This window comes from Rhinolophus sinicus, linkage group LG13 (genome assembly GCF_036562045.2).
Source record: "Rhinolophus sinicus isolate RSC01 linkage group LG13, ASM3656204v1, whole genome shotgun sequence".
NCBI lineage: Eukaryota > Metazoa > Chordata > Mammalia > Chiroptera > Rhinolophidae > Rhinolophus > Rhinolophus sinicus.
Window position 1 is genome coordinate 13,045,084 of NC_133762.1, and position 24,020 is coordinate 13,069,103.

Here is a 24,020-nt window from a genome sequence, read left to right on the forward strand (position 1 = left end):
CTCCTTCCTGTGAAACACAGGTGAGGACATGCACCTCCAGGGCCTCGGAGAAAGGCTAAGTACACAATGCAGATAAACGTGCCCAGCAACAAGTATTCAACAAGTGGTACCAATGATGACGTCATGCAGGGGGGAGGAGGAGGGGGACACTGACCTTGGGGCAGACAGGAAATGTTTTATATTATGAGGTCCCTGCAAATTGCAAGGTTGGGTTTTGGTGGTTTGGGGGGTTTTGTTTCTCCCCTTTGGCTTCCTTTTAGCTGTTGTAAAGACTGAGGTTTTTATAACAAAATGCCTTATTGAAAAATAACAAATTAGGGATGGCTGGATGGCTCAATTGGTTAGAGTGTGAGCTTTTAACAATAAGGTTGTCGGTTCAATCCCCACATGGGATGGTGGGCTGTGCCCCCTGTAACCCAGACTGAAAACAGCGACTGGACTTGGAGCTGAGCTGCGCCCTCCACAACTAGATTGAAGAACAACTTGGAGTTGATGGGCCCTGGAAAAACACACTGTTCCCCAATTATTCCCCAATAAAATTAAAAAAGATTTATAAATAAAAAAAGCAAAAAAATAAAAATTAAAAAAAAAACACAACAAATTAATTTTCCCAACACATAATTATAAGAAAAAATTTTTAAAACATTCCAGCTTAAGCAAGTAAACTTTCTCTTTAAAATAAACCACTACCCAGATCTTTAACTTAATATGTTTAAGATTTTTTGATTCACACGCTGTCAAAGCACAGGGATCAATCAGATTACTAGATGCTCTTCCAGAAGAAAAATCAAACAGCAGAGTCCTGATTTGATCAGGTAGGCCCTGCATTCAAGTGGCACTTCACTCAGCTTGCTCAAAGATATGGTCTCTAGGCAACCAAGTCCCAAAGTAAACAAACAGCCCCAGTCTTATGAATCACTTCCGGATGGTCTCACTTTGCCTACCCACATTTCTTTCACAAATACTTCCTGTGAAGGGGTTTCTTTAGCAGCCACAAATGGAAACAACCAGGAGTCCATCAAATACAACTAGGTTGTATCTAACAACCTAATCAGATACAAAAACACAAGAGACAAATCGGAGAACTGCCCTCATGCAATCAGAGTGGCAGGTGAAAGAAACTGTCATGCCTGCAGAGGCTGACAGCACCAGCGCTGGTGTCACACAGACCTGAGCCTGAATTCCAGTCACATGACCTTAAGACAAGTGACACCACCTCATTTTTTCCCTCTTTAGAATAATGTTTTATCTCGCAGGAATGTTGCATGGCTTAAAAACGGTCAAAACGGGTCCTGCTACCTACCAACAGGTAACCCCAAATTGCTAAACTGAAGCAGAGGAATTGTGTAGAAATCAGAGACAGGTCACCATGCAAAGCCAGAAAAATTAAATTCCTAGAACATGCCATCTGAGGCCTTCAGATACATTTTTACTATATTTTCATTAGCAAAATTGTTGCTCTGACCTCTAAGCCCAGAAGACATAGATTCCAAATTGGGTCACACTAATGGTCCACCTATAGCCTCGTCAGACTTTCTCAGCCTGGAATGGTGGACAACTCATACACTCACACTGGCCAGTTAACACTGGTTTCCTCTGAAAATAAGGAGAATTAATAAAGTATTTCACCCAGCTCTCTCGACTACCAGTTCCTTTTTTCCACCTGAAAAGGATCCTATATAGGTCCCATTATTCTTCATAAACTAATCAGAGACCATTTAATCTATTACTAAGAGTACAGAGGGAAAAGGAGTTAATAGTCCACAATGAAAACTGTAATAGGACAGAGCAACCAGCATTAACAGAACCAAGGGAAAAAATTAAGATGGTAGAAAATGAAGTCAGTGAAACAAGACAAGTGAGACATGTCTAGAATGCTGAATTAACATAAACAAACAAAACGAAGGACAGCCATAAAACAGACTGTGCATATCTAACCTAACAATGGCACCCGAGACAGAACTAATGAATCAAAACCAATTATTAAAGACATAACAGACAATTTCCTAGAGTTAAAATATACAAACACAAAAGATATTATAAATCAAGATGTCTCCACATGACATGCAAAATTACTAGGCCGACATAAAATATAACTTGGGGAAACTTGAAGAAACAAGAATTTTACAAACCATGAAAAAGTGTCTTAAAAAAGTTACCTGCCATAGAGCTAAAAATCAAGCTAGCTTCAGATGCTACTGCTCAATAATAAGAAAATGAAGTCAGACACATTTTCTCAATAAAAATTAAATATAGCTCACATGACAGAATAAAAAGACTAGAAGTAGAACTATACATAATTTAACATTTGATAAAGTACGTATCAACTGCTAACAGGTAGTAAAAAGATTGTTTTCAAGTGATATCAGAATAATTTAGAAACACCAGATTTAAAGACTTAGATTATTTTTTTAAAATCAAATCACTGTATCATAGAAAATCTAACAGAACATGAAAGTTCAAAATTTAGCAAGGTTTTAGAGAAATTAAACTATCTAGGCTTTGAATTGATAGAAGAAATTATAGACAGAAAGATTAACATTTAAGAGCCATAATATTAAAACTGTACAATGAAAAACAAAATGGAAAATTAAGGGGAAATATTTGTAGCAAATGACAGGACGTTGATGTCCATATTTTTTTTAATTGAGGTATAATTGACCTATATTAGTTTCAGGTGTACAACATAATTCAATATTTGTATATATTGCAAAATGATCACCACAGTAAGTCTAGTTAACACGTGTCTCCATACATACTGATCACAAGAAAAAAATTTTTCTTTGTATGTACTTTTAAGATGTACTATCTTAGCAACTTTCAAATATGCAATACAGTGTTAACTATAGGACATCCATATTATAAGAGCACTCATAAAAATTAACATCATGACCCTAGAAGACAGAAAAACATTATCAACAGTTTGTATACTAAAATAAAATTGGTAAACAAACAACGTGAGGCAATTTTTAACCTTTCCAACAATCTAAGCAATATAACCTTAAACTGGAATAAATTATGAACATTATGTACCCACTGAAAATTAAACCCATTTTAGTAATTAAGAATGTAGCAATTAAAAAATCTGAATTTGTGACTACAACTATCTAAAAATTTTGTACTTATGCTTTTCCTTTCTCTTAATCCTGTTTTTCTTTCTTATAAAATTCATGATAGTTGTAAAAAGCAGTTTAAATATACAGAAGGACATGAGATAAAAAGGGAACAATTCTCTCAAACCGTCCACTCCCATTCTACTCCCTAGAGGTGGCCTATTTCTGGTGTTTCCTTTTTAAGACAAAAGCTTAAGTCTGAAGTGAAAAAACTAGGGCTACCAACTTTCAGGATATTGAAAGTGCCCTGAAAATTCCCCAGGAAAGTTGATTAACATCGCATCACCTTCGCGATAAATGGGCTTTCGCCCCCAGCACAGTATAAAAAATACATTGATTGAATGCATACTGGATTTCAGATACTGTGCCAGGCATTTCACCTGCACAGTGACCCCCTAAGATACAGGGTACATCCATTCTGCAAAGGACAAATTTAGGCTCACTCCCTGAGGTCATGCAACTTGCAAAAGCAGACTCAGAACTCACACCTGCCAAAAGCGAAAGTCCTCATTCTTTTCACTTCGCATATCTCAACAGTCAAGATTTTCAAGGACGTTTTAATCAGACTTTTTCAGCTTCTGTTTCACTTAATTATAAGTATTATAAGACTCTAGTCATATGACTTTTCATAGTAATAACGGCAGCTACTAACTAGTTGAATGCCTAATATTTACCAGATTACTCTCCACATTTCTCAATTGTAAATTTTGCTAAGGGTCAAAGCTACATAGTTGTATAAAAAGCTTTTGGTGGCCACACTAGGAACTAATCTCCTCTCAGTTGTAACATTGTTACTATGCCATCTGTAACATTATTACTATGTGGAAAGCCTTTTAGTTTGAACCACTTTGTAACAAATACATCTTTAAATGCAATCCACTTCTTGCCATGGAGTCTGTCCAAGTTAGTTGCACTAAGGTAAGTTTCAGAAGAGAATACAGATTTTCATCCATGTCACCATTTTAAGAGTTAAGAATAAATGCCACCCCACATACTTCCTCCCTTGATAATTATGAATACATGAATGCATCCAGCTGGTTGTCTCAACATGCAACTAAATAGCCACGTGCTATGTGGCCCCTTAATCACACTGTGTCTCCTGAGGCAATTAAACTATGTCTCATCTATAAAAGGAAAGCTTGAGTCAATATGCTAAAAAATGACCCCCCTCAATCTTTAAGTGATATCCTCCATTGGAGAATTCTAGAAGCGGGTGGGCAAGCTGTTCTTCCTAGTCACCTCACCTATCCATTTGATTTTCTTGCCTCTTCAATGTTTTTAACTTCCGTTTTTAGGATCCCAGTGGGCCAGCCTGGATCTATCTATCTACATGTTACTGGAGTTCTGATCCCACTTAGAGGAGATCTGAAGAGCCTATCCTGGAAAATGTTCCATGCCAACAACAAAGACATAGGCACAAAAGAGAATTTGTTCTCAAGACCTGATTTCTTTCCAAGATACTTTTTCAACTCCCCTAAATTACAGAAGGTAAAATGCCTCAATTTAGTGCTAACCTCTTGTTAACATCGTGTAGTTTCTGATGGTCTGCAACCAGCCACAACCTTTACTTTCCCTTCTCCAAGGGAAGTGTGCACGGCCCCGCGAGCTGGGTGATGGACACGGAGCAGGAGGTAGGTGGCCCATGACAGGGTCGGGAGGGCAGACCAGCAGGCCTCTGAAAGAGGAATCCTAAACCAAACTGGGAGGGTGCTGGAATTAACCTTGCTCCTGTGACCTTGAACGTAACTGAATTTTCTCGGGTTTCCAGTACTACTCATACATTCTCCTCACCTCAGGTGGCCCTGCTCTGCCCTGCCTCAGATGGGCTCTTTGGTGTTTTTTTCACCTGAACCTTCCGGTCTACGACTTCCTCCCGTGCAAGACTGCACTCCTCCCCTACCTCACATATTTAAATTTCACCTCCTTCACTTGAGTGAAAAGGCTATTCATCTCCACTATGCAACTGCTCTTTAGCCAAAACACATGTAAAGCCCAACCTGAACGGGCAAGAGGATAAAAATAAACCCACGTTTAAGCATAAATACGTAATTTAAGATGTCGCCTTTTATAAGGTCTTTAGATGGTATTTCATTAGAACAATGATTTCATTTCCACATGGAAGCTACTCTCCAAACAATAAAGAAAAGCAGAAACTCTCTATTTTCTCTTTCCCAACCACTCCCAGAGCACACTTTTATGGAGTCACTCCTAAATGTCCCCACTCAACCTTCTGGGGAAACACAAACCCACAGCCACAACACACTCTCCTTCCCCTGCACACACTCTTACTTACACGCACCATCCCCACATTCATAGTCCCTCTCTGCACACTCTTCTCGTCCCACTGACGAGCTGTTACAGATACAGGAGAAAGAGGAGCGCCCAGGACACACAATGGGGCCACTGTGCTCCAGGTGGAGCCTTCGGTGGGAGGAGTAGCAGTCTTATAAATAGAACTAAAGAGGGGAACCTTTTCCCTTGGATCTCTCTGATCTTTCTTCCCGGACTTGGACCGGTGTAAATTCCAGACCTTGGGGCTCCTCCAACTTGGGAGGGCTGAAGGTTATGAAGGAAACAGGATGGGGCCAATCCAAAAAGGCAAACGGGGCTGTGCTCGAGGGGAAAGGAGGGCCACAGAGCAGAGGGTACAGCCCAGCTCTCCTGGGCAGGGCTGTACCCGTTTGGACACGACTGGAGCTGAAGGCCCACGCTAATAAGGAAGAGCGTGCCTTCTGTCTACGGTGAACCTTGAACACTTTTTTAGAGGTGGCAGCAGCCACAGTACCGGCCGGGAGGGCTCCAGTCCTCATTTCTCAGCATGACATTCCCAGGTTTCTGGTCCTAATCCTCTCACCTTGTAAAATCTACACAGGTACTTCCAAAGTTGATTTTTCTAATCCAAGTTTTAAACAGAAAAATCACTGCATCCAGATTTTATATGATTGCCTCCATAAAACAGACCAGGCACATCTCCATAATGGCAGGCGGACCCGCAGCGTGTACCAGGGCAAACGGACCACTACTATGCCCTCCCTTATATAGAACCAAAGACTATTACCATTGTCTCACTGCCTTAGTCACCTCCGAAGTATGCAAAAACGCCCCAGGAGATCACGGCCCCCTGGAGGGGTTTTAGAGGAAATATGCTCCTTTCCTAGACAGTAAAAAACAGCTGACAGAAAAGAACATGCTCTAGAGTAGGTGCCTTGTTAGTGCAGGACCTGAAGAAGGAAATGTGATTAGAAGGGCATCATTCTGCTCAGGCTATCATATCCCAGCATAGGGCAGAGTTCTAAAAATGTTTTAAATCTGTTTCTCAACTGGGGGGCACCATCAGAACTACTAAAAGCATTTAAAATATACAGGCGTCTGGACCTTTCAGCCAGATCTACTGAACCAGAATCTCTGTGGTAAGGCCCAGATATAGGCATGTTTTTGAAGTTTCCCATGTAATGCACACACACCTGGTTAAGAACCACTGTATAAAATGATGAAAATTATTCTTCAATCAAGAAAATCACAAGTAGACCACAAAAACTCTGGCCTCCGTTTCCTCATTGAAACGAGATGGTTGAACTAGATTAGTGGTGGCAAAGGGGTGTTAATCAAGATACCCTCTGTAACATGGCAATTTTACTGTAGAAACCCAATATTTAAAAAAAGCAGAACTGCTTTGGATGGTGGAAGCAAGGTGAGTTGAGGCTCTTCCCACTCATCTCCAGGTCACCTCAACAGATATACCAGTGCTTCACAGAGCACAACCTGGTCTCTCAGACCAGCTGCAGCTTTCAAATTCTCTGATCTTCCAACACTAGATCTAGCCTACAATTTGAGTAGCAGAGGACTTCACATTTTTGTTCACGGGGCCCTTACAAACTCTGTATGAGAACCATCCTCTTTTCTAATAACATATTCATTTCCTGCTGTCTAACTTTCCATTTAGAAAAACAAAAGTTATCATCCTCCCCTCCTAAAGCATCACTAAGCCTACTCCACTCCACCTCGCCCCCAGTCTCCTGGAAGAGCTCAAGCTCAGAAAAGAAGCCCAGATTCAAGAGGACATACCAAATGCATATTAGTGATAGCCCCAGGGACAGGAAGAAGGGAAACGGGACCAGGGAGGGACACAAAGGGGACTGTGACTTGTTTCTTTCTGAGAGGAAAGGGAAAGATCTAAAGGGCTAACATTTTTTAGTTCTGAAATACATGGATGTCTGTTATACTGTTCTCTGGACTTTCCTGTAGCATTTGAATATTTTCAGATTTTTTTTTAAACTTTTATTAGCAACATTTGAAACATCCTTGATTGTCATTAGACTATGATCACAAATATCTTTCATTATCCCTTGCTGTCTTTTCCACCAGAGCTCACTTATAGGATACATGATCTGTAATTACATCTATCTACCCTGGGACTTTACAAAGGAACACAGTACCAGAACAAAAGAAGTGAACCAGTGATAGCAAATCGACATTCTAAGAATAAGACCACAAGGTCTTGGAGCATCTGAAAAGGAAAAACAGCAGTTGCACTTCACAAAGAATGCAGAGGACGCTGCCTTTGCATAGTGCCAAATGGATGGACCTATACCTACCGTGTTTCCCTGAAAATAAGACTAGCCAGACAATTGGCTCTAATGCGTCTTTTGGAGCAAAAACTAATATAAGACCATCTTATTTTACTATAAGATTGGGTCATATAATACTGGGTCTTATATTAATTTTTGCGCCAAAAGACGCATTAGAGCCGATTGCCCGGCTAGGTCTTATTTTCAGCAAAACACGGTATAGCACTACCAAGGGAGAAGGAACTCAATTCATACATAAATCAAAGCTAGTGAAGAATCAGTGGAACATTAAAGTCAATAACTTCAAACCCTAAAAATGTTACTCCTCTCCCATAGCTGGTAGTGACCCAAACAGGTACCACAGGCATAAAACTGAACACAAATCTGGACATTTTCCAGTATACAGAAATGCCCACCAGTGTTTCATGATACACTGCCATCAAGGCTACTTGCTCCCATGAACAAATGCCCTCCCTATACTTATTCCTTCAAACTGGCAGCCTCCCTCAGCCACATCTGTATTCACACCATATCAGCTCCCTACTGCCAGTCTTCTCTCCAGCCAGCCAATCTTTACCTCTTTGCTTCTTCCAAATGACAAAGGTATTCGTAAGCCACATTCTGACGTCTCCTTTCATCCATCTCCTCCGCAGTGAGTCTCTCATTATCCAGGACAGCTAAAACATGAAAGAAAGAATATGAACACAAGAATCTGTAAACTTTCTGGGCGATAAAAGAATGCCACAGAATCAAAGTCTGCTAGCCACTTAGAGTCAGGGTAACTTATGAATGTGTGATAGCCAGGTGTTCTACAATGACTTTCCTAAAACAGGAACTGTGGGGTTTCAACTACACTCATCTTACCATTTTTAAAAAGTATGAACACTAAATTTTAACATAACTTGAAAAATAATGACTTGAGATTTTGGCCCAAGTCTGTCCTAGCCCACCTGCCAGACTCTTTCTAAACACACAGCTGATCATATTGTTTCCCTCTTTTATCAATAACTAAAGCCAGCAGTCATTAAGAACTAAGTGGTAGTAATTGTGCTAAGCATTTACTTGCCTTCTTTCATTGAAGCCCCACAACAATCCTGTTATTACTCCCATTATACAGATGAGGACATTGAGGCTGGGTGATCTTAGCCCCACAGCTAAGTGGTGAGGCCTGGATTCAAATCTAGGCAGTCTATCTCAAAAACCTGTGAGCTTAACCTTGAAGCAATCTACCTCCTGCTTAGGCACCCAAGGTATGGAATAAATTACTAATTCCTTCCAATGGTATTCAAGACCTTTCCCAATTTAGCCCCAACTACTTTTGGAAACACTTCTCCCTCTCCCTGCCCTTCTGCTCACCACTGTGCACTCCACACCACTCAGTTCCCAACACACAGTGCCTTTCTACTGTTTAATACCTTAATTCATGCTCTTCCCTCTTCAGTCACATCTCTTGCCCCACCCTGCCCTGTCAAACCTGACACATCTCAAGGTTCTGTTTAAATCACTACCTGTGGGCCCCCTCCCTTCCCCAAGCCCGTCTCCTCACCCACTCTACTGTTTATGCCAAGTTAGTTCACCCATCTTTTATCTTTATTATACCTTATTATCATTGAGTTGTGCACCTGTCTCTTTGATTAAAACGTTCTTTGAAGGCAGGGCCTGGTCTAACTCACCTTTAATTTCACAAATGGAACACAATAGCTCACATATAACTGTTGATGAGTGAAATTATCCTAAAAACAGAACATTATGCTCAGATAAAAAATAAAACTGAAAAACCTCGAGAGGCCAATGGGCTCTCCTTTGGCCAGCGGTTAACTATCTCGCCTGCAGGTCAATGACGTCCCAGGGACAGCTACAGAAAATGAGGAAGTCAGAGCGTTTTTGTTTTTTGGTGTTTTTTTCATTTTTTTAACTTTGAAATCCTGGCGAGGGAACTGAGCCCGAGAAAGCTGAAGTGACTTGCCCAGGGCCGCACCTCGGATTGCCTGGGACCGGGCAGGTCTGGACCCCGGGTCTTGCTCGCCGGCAGCACTAGGGCAGCCGCTCCCCACCAAGCATGAGCAGAGCCCCGGTCTCCAGTCTCGGGTCCTCGGGACACGCCCTGCACAGTCCTCCTGCCACCTCACCCTAGGCCGTCCCCTAAAATCTCGGTCTCGTTGGGCGGCGGGCGGCGCTGGGTGGGGCCCTCCAACCTCAGCGCCTGAGCTAAAGCGAGAAGGCCGCCTGGATGCCCCCCCGCCGCATCGGAGGCCGGGGGCGCGGAACGGGGGCCTCGACGCCCGCCACCCCTCCCGCCCGCCGCCCCGGCTCTTCCGGGTCCGCGCGGCCGACAGCCGCCCTGCCCCACCCGCCCCGCCAAGCCCCCGGGAAAACGGCGCCCGGGAGGCAGAGAGCCCAGCCCCGAAACCCCCGCGCCGCGGAGCCCCGCACTCACAGCCATAGTGTGGCCGGGATACTCCCAGTCCGTCAACCTCTTCTGTGGCGGACATGGCGGACAAGCCCAGGTCTCTGCTAAGGAAGCGGTGAGACCTTAGAGGCGCGGGCGGCGAGAGCGGCAGCTGCTGTAGAGTGCGCGGGCTATCCAAGTCGCCGAGGCCCCGCCCCGCGCCGCCGGCGCCGCCCTGCGGCCCCGCCCTGCCGCGCCGACGGGAGCTGCAGGAGGCGGGGCTCGATCCAGCCGGCCCCGCCCTTAGCCACGCCCCCGTCCGCCACGCCCTCAGGAGGTGGTAGGAAGGAGGCGGAGGCCGCGCTCACGTACAGCTCTGCTCTCAAGGAAGGCCCACCCGGGCCCTGGAACCCTAACCTCCCCGGCCGCTGGCCAGTCCGCACCTCGAACGGACTGCCATTGTCGGTGGCTTGAAATAAAAACCGTAGGCTCCCTCCCTTCCCCTGCCTGCCAAGCTAAACTCCTCTGCACCAAAGGGCTCTAGGAGGGCGTCCTTTGAAGTGGCCCACCCTGTTCCTGTTTGACCCAGCAGGACCCACACTGCCATAAGGGAGCGCCGTCTGGCCTGTTCTCTCCTAGATTCGCCAGCACTCGCCAGTTTTGAACTGCTCAAACCCCTAGTACTTGAGAAGCGAAGCGAAGACTGAAGCAGGAGAGCTGTGCTGGTCCAAACTTCCTTCCCTTTGAGTCCCTGCCACTGATCTTTGCAAATTCTTCTTTGTAGGGGACTCTGTCCCTTTTGGGTATGGCTCTTCCCCTTGCACCTTGTGCGCTGCTCTTAAAATAATTGGTACTCGACGGAATTCTGTCCTCAGCCCTCCTCCGGTTTTTCTTTGTCCACTCTTTCTGAGTAACTTCCATGCTCGCCTTAAACTGCTGACGAGCCCTAAATCTGTGTACCTCCAGACCAGACCTGTAGAAGCCTGTCGTTCGGGGCGGGCATCCGGCGGGGTCTCTGGTCCCGCTCCCCACATTAGAACGCAGGACATGGTGAGGCCAAAAAGGAACACCCACGGAGCCATAGATAGGGGAGTCATACTAGTATATTCTCGCTTGCCGCACTATAGTCTCACTGGAGGCTGGATCCACACTGTCCACAACCCGCCATCCTAACAGCAATCCGCGCTTGCCAGCCCAGCCGCCATCTTCTTGCTAGCCCCCATTTTTCTCTTTCTGCTAGCGTAGCCACAGCAGTTATATTAGTAGCCAATGGCTCACTGGTTACAGCTGACAGCCAACTAGCCACAGCTGATGGCCATCCCATCACAGTTGATGGCCATTTACTACCTGAGCCAGCACCTTTCTATGTGAGGCTGAGAGCCTGGAAACTGCTTTTTGGGGTTCTGTCTCCACAAAGCCCCAACTCAGTATTTTTGACTGTGTAATGGGCATTTTCATCTGTGAATCCCGCAGACACTTGAATGTGTCCAACGCTGAGCCTGCTCCTGCTGTATTCTCTATTAATAGAAGTGTTCAGTTAAGTCTAGTATATTTTACCACTTTTCAGAAACTTTTAATAATTCTTGGTTCAATTCACAAGCTTAGTTAATTCAACATCTTCAAACATTTAAAATCATGTCTATAAACGTAAAATAGCTTTTCTTTTTAATTTCTTCAATTGTTTGACCTAGAACATGTTCAAGGCCTAATAATACTTATAAATCAGATAAACTTACAAATATAATGAATCTAAAGTTTGTTAGATGGGCCAGTTCCATGTGTAAACTTATCAAGATTTCAACTGAAAATCTTGTCTAAAACTAACTCAAATATACATTTAAAATAAGAGTTATAGGGCTGTAACTCTAATAAGCCAAATTTCTTAAACATTGCAAGTGTATAAAATGTAAAATATGCACATATTTCTTCTTAACCCAAGCATATTAATCCCATAGTTCTTACCTTATTAAGCTGTGCTATACTTAATTCTAAAGATTCTCTGAGTTGAAAGACAGCTGTTAAGAAAGACAGTTTCCAACCTGGGCAATTCAGATTACTTTTTGTGTTTGTTTGTTTGTTTTAAATTTATTGGGGTGACAATTGTTAGTAAAATTACATAGATTTCAGGTGTACAATTCTGTATTACATCATCTATAAATCCCATTGTGTGTTCACCACCCAGAATCAATTCTCCTTCCATCACCATGTTGTTGTTTTTTAAGATTTTATTGGGGAAGGGGAACAGGACTTTATTGGGGAACAGTGTGTACTTCCAGGCCTTTTTTCCAAGTCAAGTTGTTGTCCTTTCAATCTCAATTGTGGAGGGTGCCGTTCAGCTTCAAGTTGTTGTCCTTTCAGTCTTAGTTGTAGGGGGCACAGCGCAGCTCCAGGTCCAGTTGCCGTTGCTAGTTGCAGGGGGCACAGCCCACCATTCCTTGTGGGAGTAGAACCGTCAACCTTGTGGTTGGAGAGGACGCACTCCAACCAACTGAGCCATCTGGGAGCTCAGCAGCAGCTCAGCTCAAGGTGCCGTGTTCAATCTTAGTTGCAGGGGGCACTGCCCACCATCCCTTGCGGGAGTCGAGGAGTTGAACTCGGCAACCTTGTGGTTGACAGCCCACTGGCCCATGTGGGAATCGAATCGGCAGCCTTCAGAGTTAGGAGTATGGAGCTCTAACCACCTGAGCCACCGGGCCGGCCCTCAGATTACTTTTGATCAGCGGTTTCTACCAGACAAGTCCTAGAGATGCAGACTTTCAGAGCCATTCTTCTCAGTGTCCCAAATGTCTTTTATATCTTTCATTGCCTCATCCTCTGACTCCTCTTAGAAACCTGCAAATCCTACCTACACAGTTTATCTTTTGATTTTATTTCATATTTCTTGGCTTTTAAGATATGTACATATGTTTTTATTTTAATTCTAAAGACCTTTGTAATGAGTGCTAGCCAAATAGGTAAATGTATTTCCTCTCTAATGATAAAGGTTATGAACCTATTGGGCTTTTGCATTCTTTCTTACTCCTAGAACCATACAATTCTAACAGGTGTTTAAATCAACATCCCAGTGAGTTTCAGATATCTCACATAGCTTTATCTGATGGTCACAAATTAAGTCATTCTTCATAGGTACAGTAACTGAAGTGTACTGAGGCTTACTGGCCTAAATGTTTTGTGTTTATTTTCTTATCTGAGCCTTGTAGTAATCCTATAAAATAAGAACTATTATCATCTCCAATTTAGAGATGAGAAAATGGAGAACTAAGTAATTCAACTGAAGCCACACAGCAAGAGGCAGAGCTGGAACACAAACCCAGGTCCCTCTAACGATAAAGCCCTCATGTCTGGTCAGTAAACACAAGATTCAGAGAAATGCATATTAAGATCATAACTGGCCGCCTACCACATCTCGCCTGTCAGAGTAGCAACGTCTTTTTTGTTTGTTTGTTTTGTCTTGTTTTGTTCATTGATATTATTGGCAAAGGGCTGCAAAAGCAACCCCTGCCGTGCCCTGCTGGTGGGCTGTAAATTGACGCAAGCTTTCTGATGTCCAACTTAGCATTATGTAGCTGTCCTTCAAATAAGGAATTCCACCTGTTAGAATTGATCATAATGAAATTGTTTTGTAAAGTGCAAAAATTAGTGATGAAGATGGTCCTTGGAAATGTCTTAAACACCCATCACTGGATTTTTAAATCAGTGATGGCACATCCACACAATGGAATGACATACAGTGATAACAGTGACAATGTGTGGTTCTAGTCAGGTTAAATGGTTACAAGGAATAGAGACCCACCTGTTTTACCTCTAGAGGAAAAAAGGCCAAAAGAAAAGCATTTATATTAAAGATGCATATGGACTGGAACCGGGGCAACAAAAAACAGGTCGAATGAAAGATTGAGGGCATTGGATTTGTCTGTTTGTCCCTCTGGGCATCTTTGCTTCTCCATGGGTCTGCTCTACCCTCTTCTCTTTGACTTCTTTTTCCATTTCAATTTTTTTCTGCTCCCCCAAAACCCTGGTTTCTATTTGGCTTGCCATAGCCTTAAGTCAAAGCCATAGCATCCTTACACCATCAGCTCCATTGAGGATAATCTCAGTTGCCCAATTCCATAACCTCGTGCCATTTGATTGGCCCAGCTCATCGTTTCACTCCCTGGGTGATCTCTGTGGTAGGAGATACAGCCGTAGAAAACTGTGAGCTGAGCATTACTTCCTCCAGTGGTTGGGTCGGCAAACAACAATCAATACTTCTAAGATGATGGTTAAATGAAAATAACAAATTATGAACTAACACATATATATGATAGCACTTTTTGCTCTAAAAGTATATAGATATAGATGCACATATGAATAGAAAAAAGTCTTGAAGCATATACATCAATATATTAACAGTAGTTTCTCCAGGTGGTGGACTTATAGTGGATTTGTGCGGGGTTTATTTTCTTTCTCCAAGTTTTCTACAATGAGCTACTCAAAATAATATTTTGTAGGTTAACTATAAATATAAAGTTGGTAAATATGAAATGAAAAAATAAAAATCAGGGGCCGGCCCGGTGGCTCAGGCGGTTAGAGCTCCATGCCCCTAACTCCAAAGGCTGCCGGTTCGATTCCCACATGAGCCAGTGGGCTCTCAACCACAAGGTTGCCAGTTCGATTCCTCGACTCCCGCACGGGATGGTGGGCAGCGCCCCCTGCAACTAAGATTGAACACGGCACTTTGAGCTGAGCTGCTGCTGAGCTCCTAGATGGCTCAGTGGGTTGGAGTGTGTCCTCTCAACCACAAGGTTGCTGGTTTGACTCCCACAAGGGATGGTGGGCAGCGCTGTGCCCCCTGCAACTAGAAATGGCAACTGGACCTGGAGCTGAGCTGTGCCTTCCACAACTAAGACTGAAAGGACAACAACTTGACTTAGAAAAAAGTCCTGAAAGTACACACTGTTCCCCAATAAAGTCCTGTCCCCCTTCCCCAATAAAATCTTTAAAAAATAAAAATAAAAAAAATAAATAAAAATCAAAAGGAGAAATAATTTGGGGAGATAGAATTGGTTCATGACCTGAAAATTTACAGACTCACAGGAATGGAGTAATATTAACAGGATAGCTTCAGATAAGCACCAAAATAGAGGTTTCTTTGGTCCTGGAATATCTTTTAGCCTCTTATCTACCTGGGAAATTCCTACTCAACTTCCCAGACTCAACTCAAATGTCACCTCCTTCCCCAAGCTAAATTATTCACTTCCTCATTTATTTCCCAGTAGCATTTTAGAAACCATACCTCTTCAAAAATAAGCCCCACTTTTGTTCACATTTGAATAATTCTGGGGGGTGGCGGGTGGGGGGTGGGAGATGAAGGTAAGGGGGATCAAATATATGGTGATGGAAGGAGAACTGACTCTGGGTGATGAACACACAATGGGATTTATAGATGATGTAATACAGAATTGTACACCTGAAATCTATGTAATTTTACTAACAATTGTCACCCCAATAAATTTAATAAAAAATAAAAAATAAAAAAAGAATATTTCTGAAATCAGTATTAAAAGGAACTAGCCAGATACCAGATAGAGACAGAGACAGAAGTCCATGAAAAAGTAACAATTGTCATTGCTTGCAGATGTGTGAGTTTAACTAAATTCTCAGAAAAGGTTAAAGAACTTTCAGAGTTAGAACTGATGACAGATTCACATTTTACAAATGGCTGAGTGGATCCCAATAAAGTTAGACTCTTCACAAAATGCTGGGCTCCAACATTGAGTTAAAGAGGCTAGGAAGTAATTCCAGTGATAAATGTCTGCTACTGTCAATCAAGATTTTTTAAACATATACATTTGAGAGGATATTCTTAATGTCCAGAAAGCTGTTAGAATGTGATGCTGTATCCCACAATCAAAGGTGTCTTCAATTCCAGGAAGTGTGTGACCTTATCTGGCACTTAGCTCATTGAATTAGAATTACAGTGGTACCTTGGTTTTCGAACATAATCCACGAGTTCTGAAACGTTCAAAAACAGCCGACAGCTACGCCTCAGGATCCTGCACTCAGCGGAAGCCGTGTGACATGTTCGACTTCTGAGTCGTGTTCGAAAACTGAAGCATTTACTTCTGGGTTTACAGCGTTCGTAAACCAAAATGTTTGTCAACGGAGACGTTCGAAAACCGAGGTACCACGGTAGTTATTTACCTGTAGTTATTTACCATCTGCCCAGACAGGCCATTAATACCTCAAAGACAGAAATTTTGGTAAATAAACTCAGAGTGAATAGTTAACAATGTACCATCCTTACTGTTGGAATTTTTAAATTTGTTTTTTATATAGTTCATGTAGAAATTTTCTGGAAGGATGGATTCCCTAGGACACATAGTAACATTCTGACTCACTTGATCGCTTGTCTTGTATGAGAGTATATAGGGATAAGTTTGGATATCTGCGTCGTGTAAAAAAGGCGACAGCTTCTCAACACTCATGAAGATCAAATGTCAAGGACCTTAAGGGATAGCTTTGCAGGGGACTGTGCTATGCTGCGGTAGGCACAATTCTCAGATGGCTGCCCAAGATTTCCAATCCTTGGTTATTCCATCGAATACCAGTCTAGGTACTGTTTGGAAGGGATCTTGCCAATGTAATTAAGGTTACTAATCAGTTGACTTTAAGATCGGGAGACTATTCAGGTAATCACATGAGCCCTTTAAAAGAAAGTTTTCCCTAGCTGGTAGCAGAAGTCAAAGAGACTTCGACGGGCCATTCATTGCTGGTTTTAAAGAAGGAGGAGACCACATGGAAACGACCTGAGAGCAGCCTTGAGTAGCTGACAGTGACCACCTGGCCAGAGCCGGAAAGGAAACAGGGATCTCAGTTCTACAACAGCAACTAACTTGATTGTCAATGACTTAAATGACTTTAACGAGCTTAGAAACAGATTCTTCCCTAGATCCTCCAGGAAGTTGTGGGAGGAAGCTGGGAAGTCAGCACAGAATGGAGTTGGGGCATTAGTTTCTGGGCTGGGGTTAGAATAGACCATAGGCACTAGTGCAGACTCAAGGATGGATATAAGGACCCATCAAGAGACATAGTTAGGAACCATGAGCCAGATCAAAGTATGCAAAAAGAGAGGCAGGTGGGGAAAGAACACCAGACTCCTTCACAGAACTGGATCCTGAGACGAGCCTGCATGGGCTGGGTTCTCTCATGGCATGCATTTAAACATCTACAGGATGACAATGGGTTACTAGTCATAATGGCTAACCTGTACTTAGTACGCAAATGACAGATAAAGAGGAAAAGCCCTGCTCAATAATAAAAGCAAGCTTCTGGCTTTAGGATCCTTAGAATGTCTCTTAAAGAATCTGATGGGCAGCTAAAACAGGTGGGATTGACTTGCCATCCTAGCTGCAGGGAGAAAAGCCAAACATTTGCAGACTAGGACCTCATTGTGGACAAAGAATCTAGTATCTGGGGCAGAAGGCAGGGTCATATCAGGAGACGAGAGAGGACAGGGAAAGTTGATGCCAGAGCCCATGTAAGGGTCTTAAATTCTCATTAAGGAGAGTCAACTCTCTTCTGTAGGATTTTATAATCAGGGGAGGGGTATGATTTGACTCAACAAAGATTTATTAAATGTTGGCTTTGCACTAGGTACTAGCGAGGGCATAAAGTTGAGTTAAACATAGTCCCTGCCCTTTAGACAAATACCCAATTGACTGTCCAAGATGAAATAAAAAGTAAGTGTAACCCAAGATGTAGAAAGGGTTATAGACATCCAAAGGAGATTCCATCAGTTTAATGGAGGAGATCTGGAAATATTTCATAAAGCGGGAGTGTTTTAAAAGGGCTTTGAAGAATGGGTACTTTATGAACACAGAATTCCCTGAGGAGGCAACATGAACAACCGATAAACTTGTAAAAGTTGTTCAACTTCCCTGCTAATCAGAGATGCATATTAAAATCGCAGTGCAATGTCATCCATGCCAATCAGATTGGAAACAATTTAAAGTCTGACAAAACTAAGAGTTGACAAGGAAGAAATAGTGAAGGGAATACTTATACACTACTGATGAGGATAGAAATTAGTACAACTACCTAGGAGAATACTTTGCAAATATGCAAGATACACTTAACCTATAGCCTCAGAATTCCATTCCCAGGTATATACACCCAGAGAAACTCCTACACACGTACACAAGGAGAAAACCAAAATGTTCATCACAGAAATGCCTGTGATGACAAAACCCAGAAATAATCTAAATGGCCATCATCAGGAAAACAGATAAACTGTGGTTTGATTATGTAGTGAATATTAAAGCAAGGAAATGAACGAAGTACAACTGCATGTACTGACATGAGTGACTCGCATAAACGTAATATTGAGGGGGGAAATATAGAATATTTACCTTGATACCCATTCGTATACAGTTTAAACAAGCCTATGCAAATCAATGTCATACATTGCTTAGGGAATCCATATCAATATCTCTCCATAAACATATAGAAAGAGAGAGAATGCATAAATAAATGTAAAATCATAGGAATGAGAAATACCAAACTCAGGAGAGGGGAATATGGGTTGGGGAAGAGGCTGCAACTGGGGAGGCGTTCACAGGAACCTTTAAGTATATCAGTAAAAAGATTTCTTTTCAGTTGACAAAATTTTATTTCTTAAGCTCTGTGGTAGGTACATGATTGTTCTTTGCACTACCCTCTATACCTTTTGTATATCTTACATATTGAATTTTTTTAAAAAAATAGAGTGGATACCTGTTCAGTCAGTATGAAGAACTGAGGCAGGAAGTCATTCTAGAGAGAAGAAATTGTACTGGAGAGGGCAGGCTTGATCAGGGAACCAGCGTCATCATTCTGTTTAGCAAAGTAAAGGTATTTTATGTCAGAAGGGCAGCAACTTCTTTTTATATAACACCCTGAACTTCATAAATCACTTTCATATACACCAGCTCTTTTAGTTATCAACTTGGGAGACAAGTATTCTCATTTTTTTTCATAGATGAGGAAACAGGCTCAGACAGGTTAGGTGATATATTTATATTTTGTTAGAGAAAATGTTTAAAAGGAGGTACAATAAATGGTGGTAGTTACCTCTGGAAGGTGGGATAATAGGTGATTTTACTTTTTTTTTGTTTGCTTAATTGTATTCCCTGACATTTCTAAAATGAACATGTATTACTTATGAAGTGAAAAAGTAAAAAAGCAGTGAGGGGAAAAGAAGGGAGCAGGAAATAAAGTAAGTTTGACTTTTTTGAAGCCAAAAAGTCAAGTTTTTTTATTCCGATCCTATACTCAGTGCACACATGACACACAGAAGATATACACGAAAGAAGCTAACGTGAAAAAAATGTTCAGCTTCACTGCTAATCAAAGAAATGCAAACAAAAACAATATGTAAGAATCCTATCAAATTAGCAAAACTTTTTCAAGGAAGAGGGTGTGGTGAAGTTGGTATCCATTTATTTACTGCTGGTAGTGTTGTAAACTGCTACAGTTCACTCAGAAAACGATTTGGCAGCAAATATCAAGAGCCATAAAAATGTTCACACCCTGTGGAAATAATCTAAATTGAGGAAACATTTTTTTCAGGGAGGAAAAAAAAGTGTTCACAAGTGCATTGTTCATGTAGCAGGGATCCTGCATTCACACGGGAGGTCCAAGTTTGGCTGATTATAGAAGGGTGGGCCTGCAATCTTCTGGACATTTATTTGTACTATATAAGGGGAAGGTTTGTTTCTTAGCTGAAGGAAAAATGAGAAGGTGTGTGTGTGTGTGTGTGTGTGTGTGTGTGTGTGTGTGATTGAGAAAGACTGGAAGGGATTAGTCTGCTGTCTGTTCAGGACCGGGCACTTGAATTGTCTTTTTTTTCCCTTAGTATAATTCAACTATATGAGATTTAAGTGGAAAAGGTCAGTCTCTGGAAGAGTGTTCTGTTTTCCTATGTCCTTTTTGATTTTTTTTCTTGTGAAGTAAATAAAAAGTATATAAATAATGCATGTTAAAGAATAATTTTTAAAACCCTGTATTCTCAGCACCCAGATTAGGAAATGGAAACTTAGCATTCTTCTCCCCTATTGCCGTTAACCTCTACCCTGAACTTGATAAATCCTTTGCTTTCAGGACAGTTTATATTGGGTTCTTGTTGCTCAAGTAATATAGCGTTTAGTTGTGCCTATTTTTATCTTGATTGCATTTTGACCTTTCCTCGTATATTTTTCTGTCTTTTTTTTTGCACTCAATATTCAGTTTTTGAGGCTCATCTGTGTTGATGCATATAACTGAAGTTTGTTCATTTTCCCTGAAGGCGATTTTTCCAATATGTGAATTTACCAACTCAGTCAGAGATGGGGCCCTTAGACCTGCATTTTGAACAAGCACCCAGGTAAGACTATGAAAGCAGGTGGCCCTTGGCTCAGACTTTGAGAAATATTCACAGAGGACAACGTCCACGTTCTTACCCCTTGGTCTCCCAACTCTTTACCTTCTAATTTCAGTTAAACTGCTTGTCTCCCCTTGTCCAAAACCAGTTCCCCATCTTTCTTCACGTACATAATCCCTATTCTTCAAAATGTTCTCAAGACAAAGATTATCATTCTCATTATTATTATTATTATTTTTTAAGATTTTACTGGGGGAGGGGAACAGGACTTTATTGGGGAACAGTGTGCACTTCCAGGCCTTTTTTCCAAGTCAAATTGTTGTCCTTTCAGTCTTAGTTGTGGAAGGCACAGCTCAGCTCCAGGTCCAGTTGCCATTTCTAGTTGCCATTTCTAGTTGCCATTTCTAGTTGCCATTTCTAGTTGCCATTTCTAGTTGCAGGGGGCGCAGCCCACCATCCCTTGCGGGAGTCAAACCAGCAGCCTTGTGGTTGAGAGGACACACTCCAACCCACTGGGCCATCTGGGAGCTCAGCAGCAGCTCAGCTCAAAGTGCTGTGTTCAATCTTAGTTGCAGGGGGCGCTGCCCACCATCCCTTGCGGGAGTCGAGGAATCGAACTGGCAACCTTGTGGTTGAGAGCCCACTGGCTCATGTGGGAATCGAACCGGCAGCCTTTGGAGTTAGGGGCATGGAGCTCTAACCGCCTGAGCCACAGGGCTGGCCCTATCATTCTCATTATTGTCATTGAGATTTATGGAGCAGATACAATACACCAGGTGCTGTATGAAGTTTTCTATGTATTGTCTCATTAATCCGCACCCAACCGCATGAAGAAGGGACTGGGATTAGCCTCATTTCACAGATAAGGAAATAAGGGTCAGCGAGAGTAAGTAACTTGCCCAGAGTCCAAAGCTCTTAAATGCGGCCCTCTTTCACTGTCTCATTTGTCTTTGTACCTCCAGGGTCTGGTGTAGGACTTGGTGTGGAGTAGGCGCTCAATAAATATTTGAATTAACAGGAAAAGTCAAGGAGATCAGATGGGAAACCATCCCTTTAGTCCAGATGACGGCAGTGGGGATGGAAAGGAAGAGCTGACCGGGACTTGACAGGCCAGGCTGTTACAGAGTGGAGATCTGGGGAGTGAGAGACGGGAGGAATGAGGAGACAGGCATTGCCATTGTTTTGTTACTTTAGGCACTTCTGTATTTTTTTTGTTTTTGAAAAATGTACAGAAAGCATGTGTTGCTTTTACAATTTAAAAAGACCCAGTCTTATATTATATTAGATCAGATCAGATTAGATTAGATTGGGTCTTATACTAATTTTTGCTCCAAAAGATGCATTAGAGGTGATGGTCTGGCTAGGTCTTATTTTCAGGGAAACACAGTAGGAGAATGCCAGAGTCATTTGCAGAAAGAGAAATGTCAGGAGGGATGCTTTGGGAGGAGATGCTGACTATAATTTGGGGATTCTGAGTTTGGGAAGCAACAGGTCATCCTTGCGGAGGGTCCACCAAAGCAGCTGGCCTTGTATGTATGAATTTTAGTAGTGAGGCTGAGCTAGACCCATGTTCTGAGAGACGATGGTTGACGTCATAAGATTAGGGTGCAGAATAGGAAAGAAGAAAGGTAAAGGGTCAAGGGTCAGAATGTTAGGGTGATGGTGGTGAGGCACATGTGAGGGAAAGCACTTGACAAGGAGTAGCCAGAAATACAGAAGAACCATCTGACGGCCACCAAGGGAACATGGAATTTCAAGAAGAAAGAGCATGTGTTAAGTGGCATCAAAAAGTAAATGGTTGTTGAATGGGAAGAAGAGGCCTTTAGATGTTAATTCAGAAATTAAGAGACCCTTGAGAGTCAAGGTCTAGGAGCCTAGACACGATAGCTCTGAGAATAACTACATGTTAGTGGGAGTCTGACAAGCATGCACGCATTAATCCAGCCAATGAACATTTACTGAGCACATACTATGTGCCAGGCATTGTTTTAGGTGCCAGGAAAGAATTGTAAACAAGAGAAATGGTTCCCTCCTATCTAAGTAAACAAGAAAATGTCAGCCAGGTATAAGGACTTGGATGAAAAAAAAGAGGATAATAAGACAGGGACTGTTGGGGTGAAGGATTAACTTAGATGGGATGGATCAGGGAAAGTCTCTGAAAGGAGGAGAGTTTTAAGCGGAAACCTCGTTGACAAGCAGCCTCAGTAATGCCCTGGGTGAGGAACATTCTGGGCAGAGGAAACAGTTAGCACCAAGGCTCCAAGGCATACATGGCCCTGGTGTGATCAAGGAACAGAAAGCGCGCAGGTGGGCTGAAGCACAGTGTGAGAGGAAAGGTGGTATCACAAGAGGCTGGGTTGGGGCCGTCCCGGTGGCTCAGGCGGTTGGAGCTCCGTGCTCCTAACTCCGAAGGCTGCCAGTTCGATTCCCACATGGGCCAGTGGGCTCTCAACCACAAGGTTGCCGGTTCGATTCCCGCAAGGGATGGTGGGCTGGGCCCCCTGCAACTAGCAACGGCCCCTGGACCTGGAGCTGAGCTGCGCCCTCCACAACTAAGATTGAAAGGACAACAACTTGACTTGGAAAAAAAGTCCTGGAAGTAGACACTGTTCCCAAATAAAGTCCTGTTCCCCTTCCCCAATAAAAATCTTTAAAAAAAAACACACACAAAAAAAACAAGAGGCTGGGTGGTGTGTGGGTAAAACTGGGGGAGGGCCTTGTAGCTTGCTTAAAGATTTGGGTCGTTACCCTACAAGCAACGGGCGCTGCTGGTTTTAAGCACCTAGGCAATGGGATTACAGTCAGGATTTTTAAAGATCACTCCGCTCCGCCTTCTGTGAGAAGAATTAGAGCGAAAATAAAATCTGGGATTCAGTTAGGAGGCCACTGCAGGAATTCAGGTAAGAGATGGTGGTCATTTGGGACTAGAGAGTGGCAGTGGAGATGGCAGGTCTGAGAGGTAACTGACAGGGCTTGGTGATGACATGAATTTTGAAGTGAAAAAGAGAGGAGGTGTGCAGCGTGAGCAAGAAGCTGATGGCCCAGTTACAAAGAGAAAATATGGTAAATCAGTTCCCTCTACTCTCACCAATACCATTTAGGTAGTCCTGGCTCATGGCCAGGGGTGGGGAGAGGTGGCAGAGCCACAAAGCAAGTCACACATTGCCCCTCAAGAGCTCACATCTCATAGGATAGACGCTTCTGTAGGTATACAAGATGAAAAACAGGTGGTAGAAAAAGACTCAATTTCTGTTACAAGCTAATTTCAGCGCTGGAGTACGGGGGTCTGTGAGAGCCCCAGATTTGTCAAGTGTTAGACACAGAGGGATATTTTTCTGATTTAACAGGTAGACTGAAACCTGGAGTGATGAACTGGCCTGTCCAAAGACGGTTGGCTAGTGAGTAATGACACCCAAACCGGAAGCTGGGTCTTCTAACCCCTGGTTCTGTGCTGCTTCCACATCCTGCCTCCTAAATGTAGACTCAATCAGACAATGAGCTCACAGTACATTCCAGTTGGGTTTGGGGGTTTGCCTGCCTGTGCTCATAATGTAGCTCCATGCCCCTTTAGG

At 42.7% G+C, this 24,020-nt stretch overlaps 2 protein-coding genes across 6 annotated transcripts in view; both read right to left on the reverse strand.

Annotated features, from left to right (window-relative positions):
• IQGAP1 (IQ motif containing GTPase activating protein 1) overlaps positions 1-10,277 on the reverse strand; it is an 82,946-nt gene extending 72,669 nt beyond the window's left edge. The window contains exons 1-2 of the mRNA XM_019716106.2: positions 10,119-10,277; positions 8,259-8,358 (exon numbers count right to left, since the gene is read on the reverse strand). Coding sequence (XP_019571665.1) covers positions 8,259-8,358; positions 10,119-10,173 — 155 coding nt within the window. The 5' untranslated portion in view covers positions 10,174-10,277. The remainder of the gene's footprint in view (positions 1-8,258; positions 8,359-10,118) is intronic.
• ZNF774 (zinc finger protein 774) overlaps positions 8,262-24,020 on the reverse strand; it is a 68,182-nt gene continuing 52,423 nt past the window's right edge. For all 5 annotated transcript variants that reach the window (XM_074317586.1, XM_074317585.1, XM_074317584.1 and 2 more), the window contains 2 exons: positions 18,825-18,923; positions 8,262-8,358 (listed from right to left, as the gene is read on the reverse strand). The gene's annotated coding sequence lies outside the window, so the exon portion shown is untranslated. The remainder of the gene's footprint in view (positions 8,359-18,824; positions 18,924-24,020) is intronic.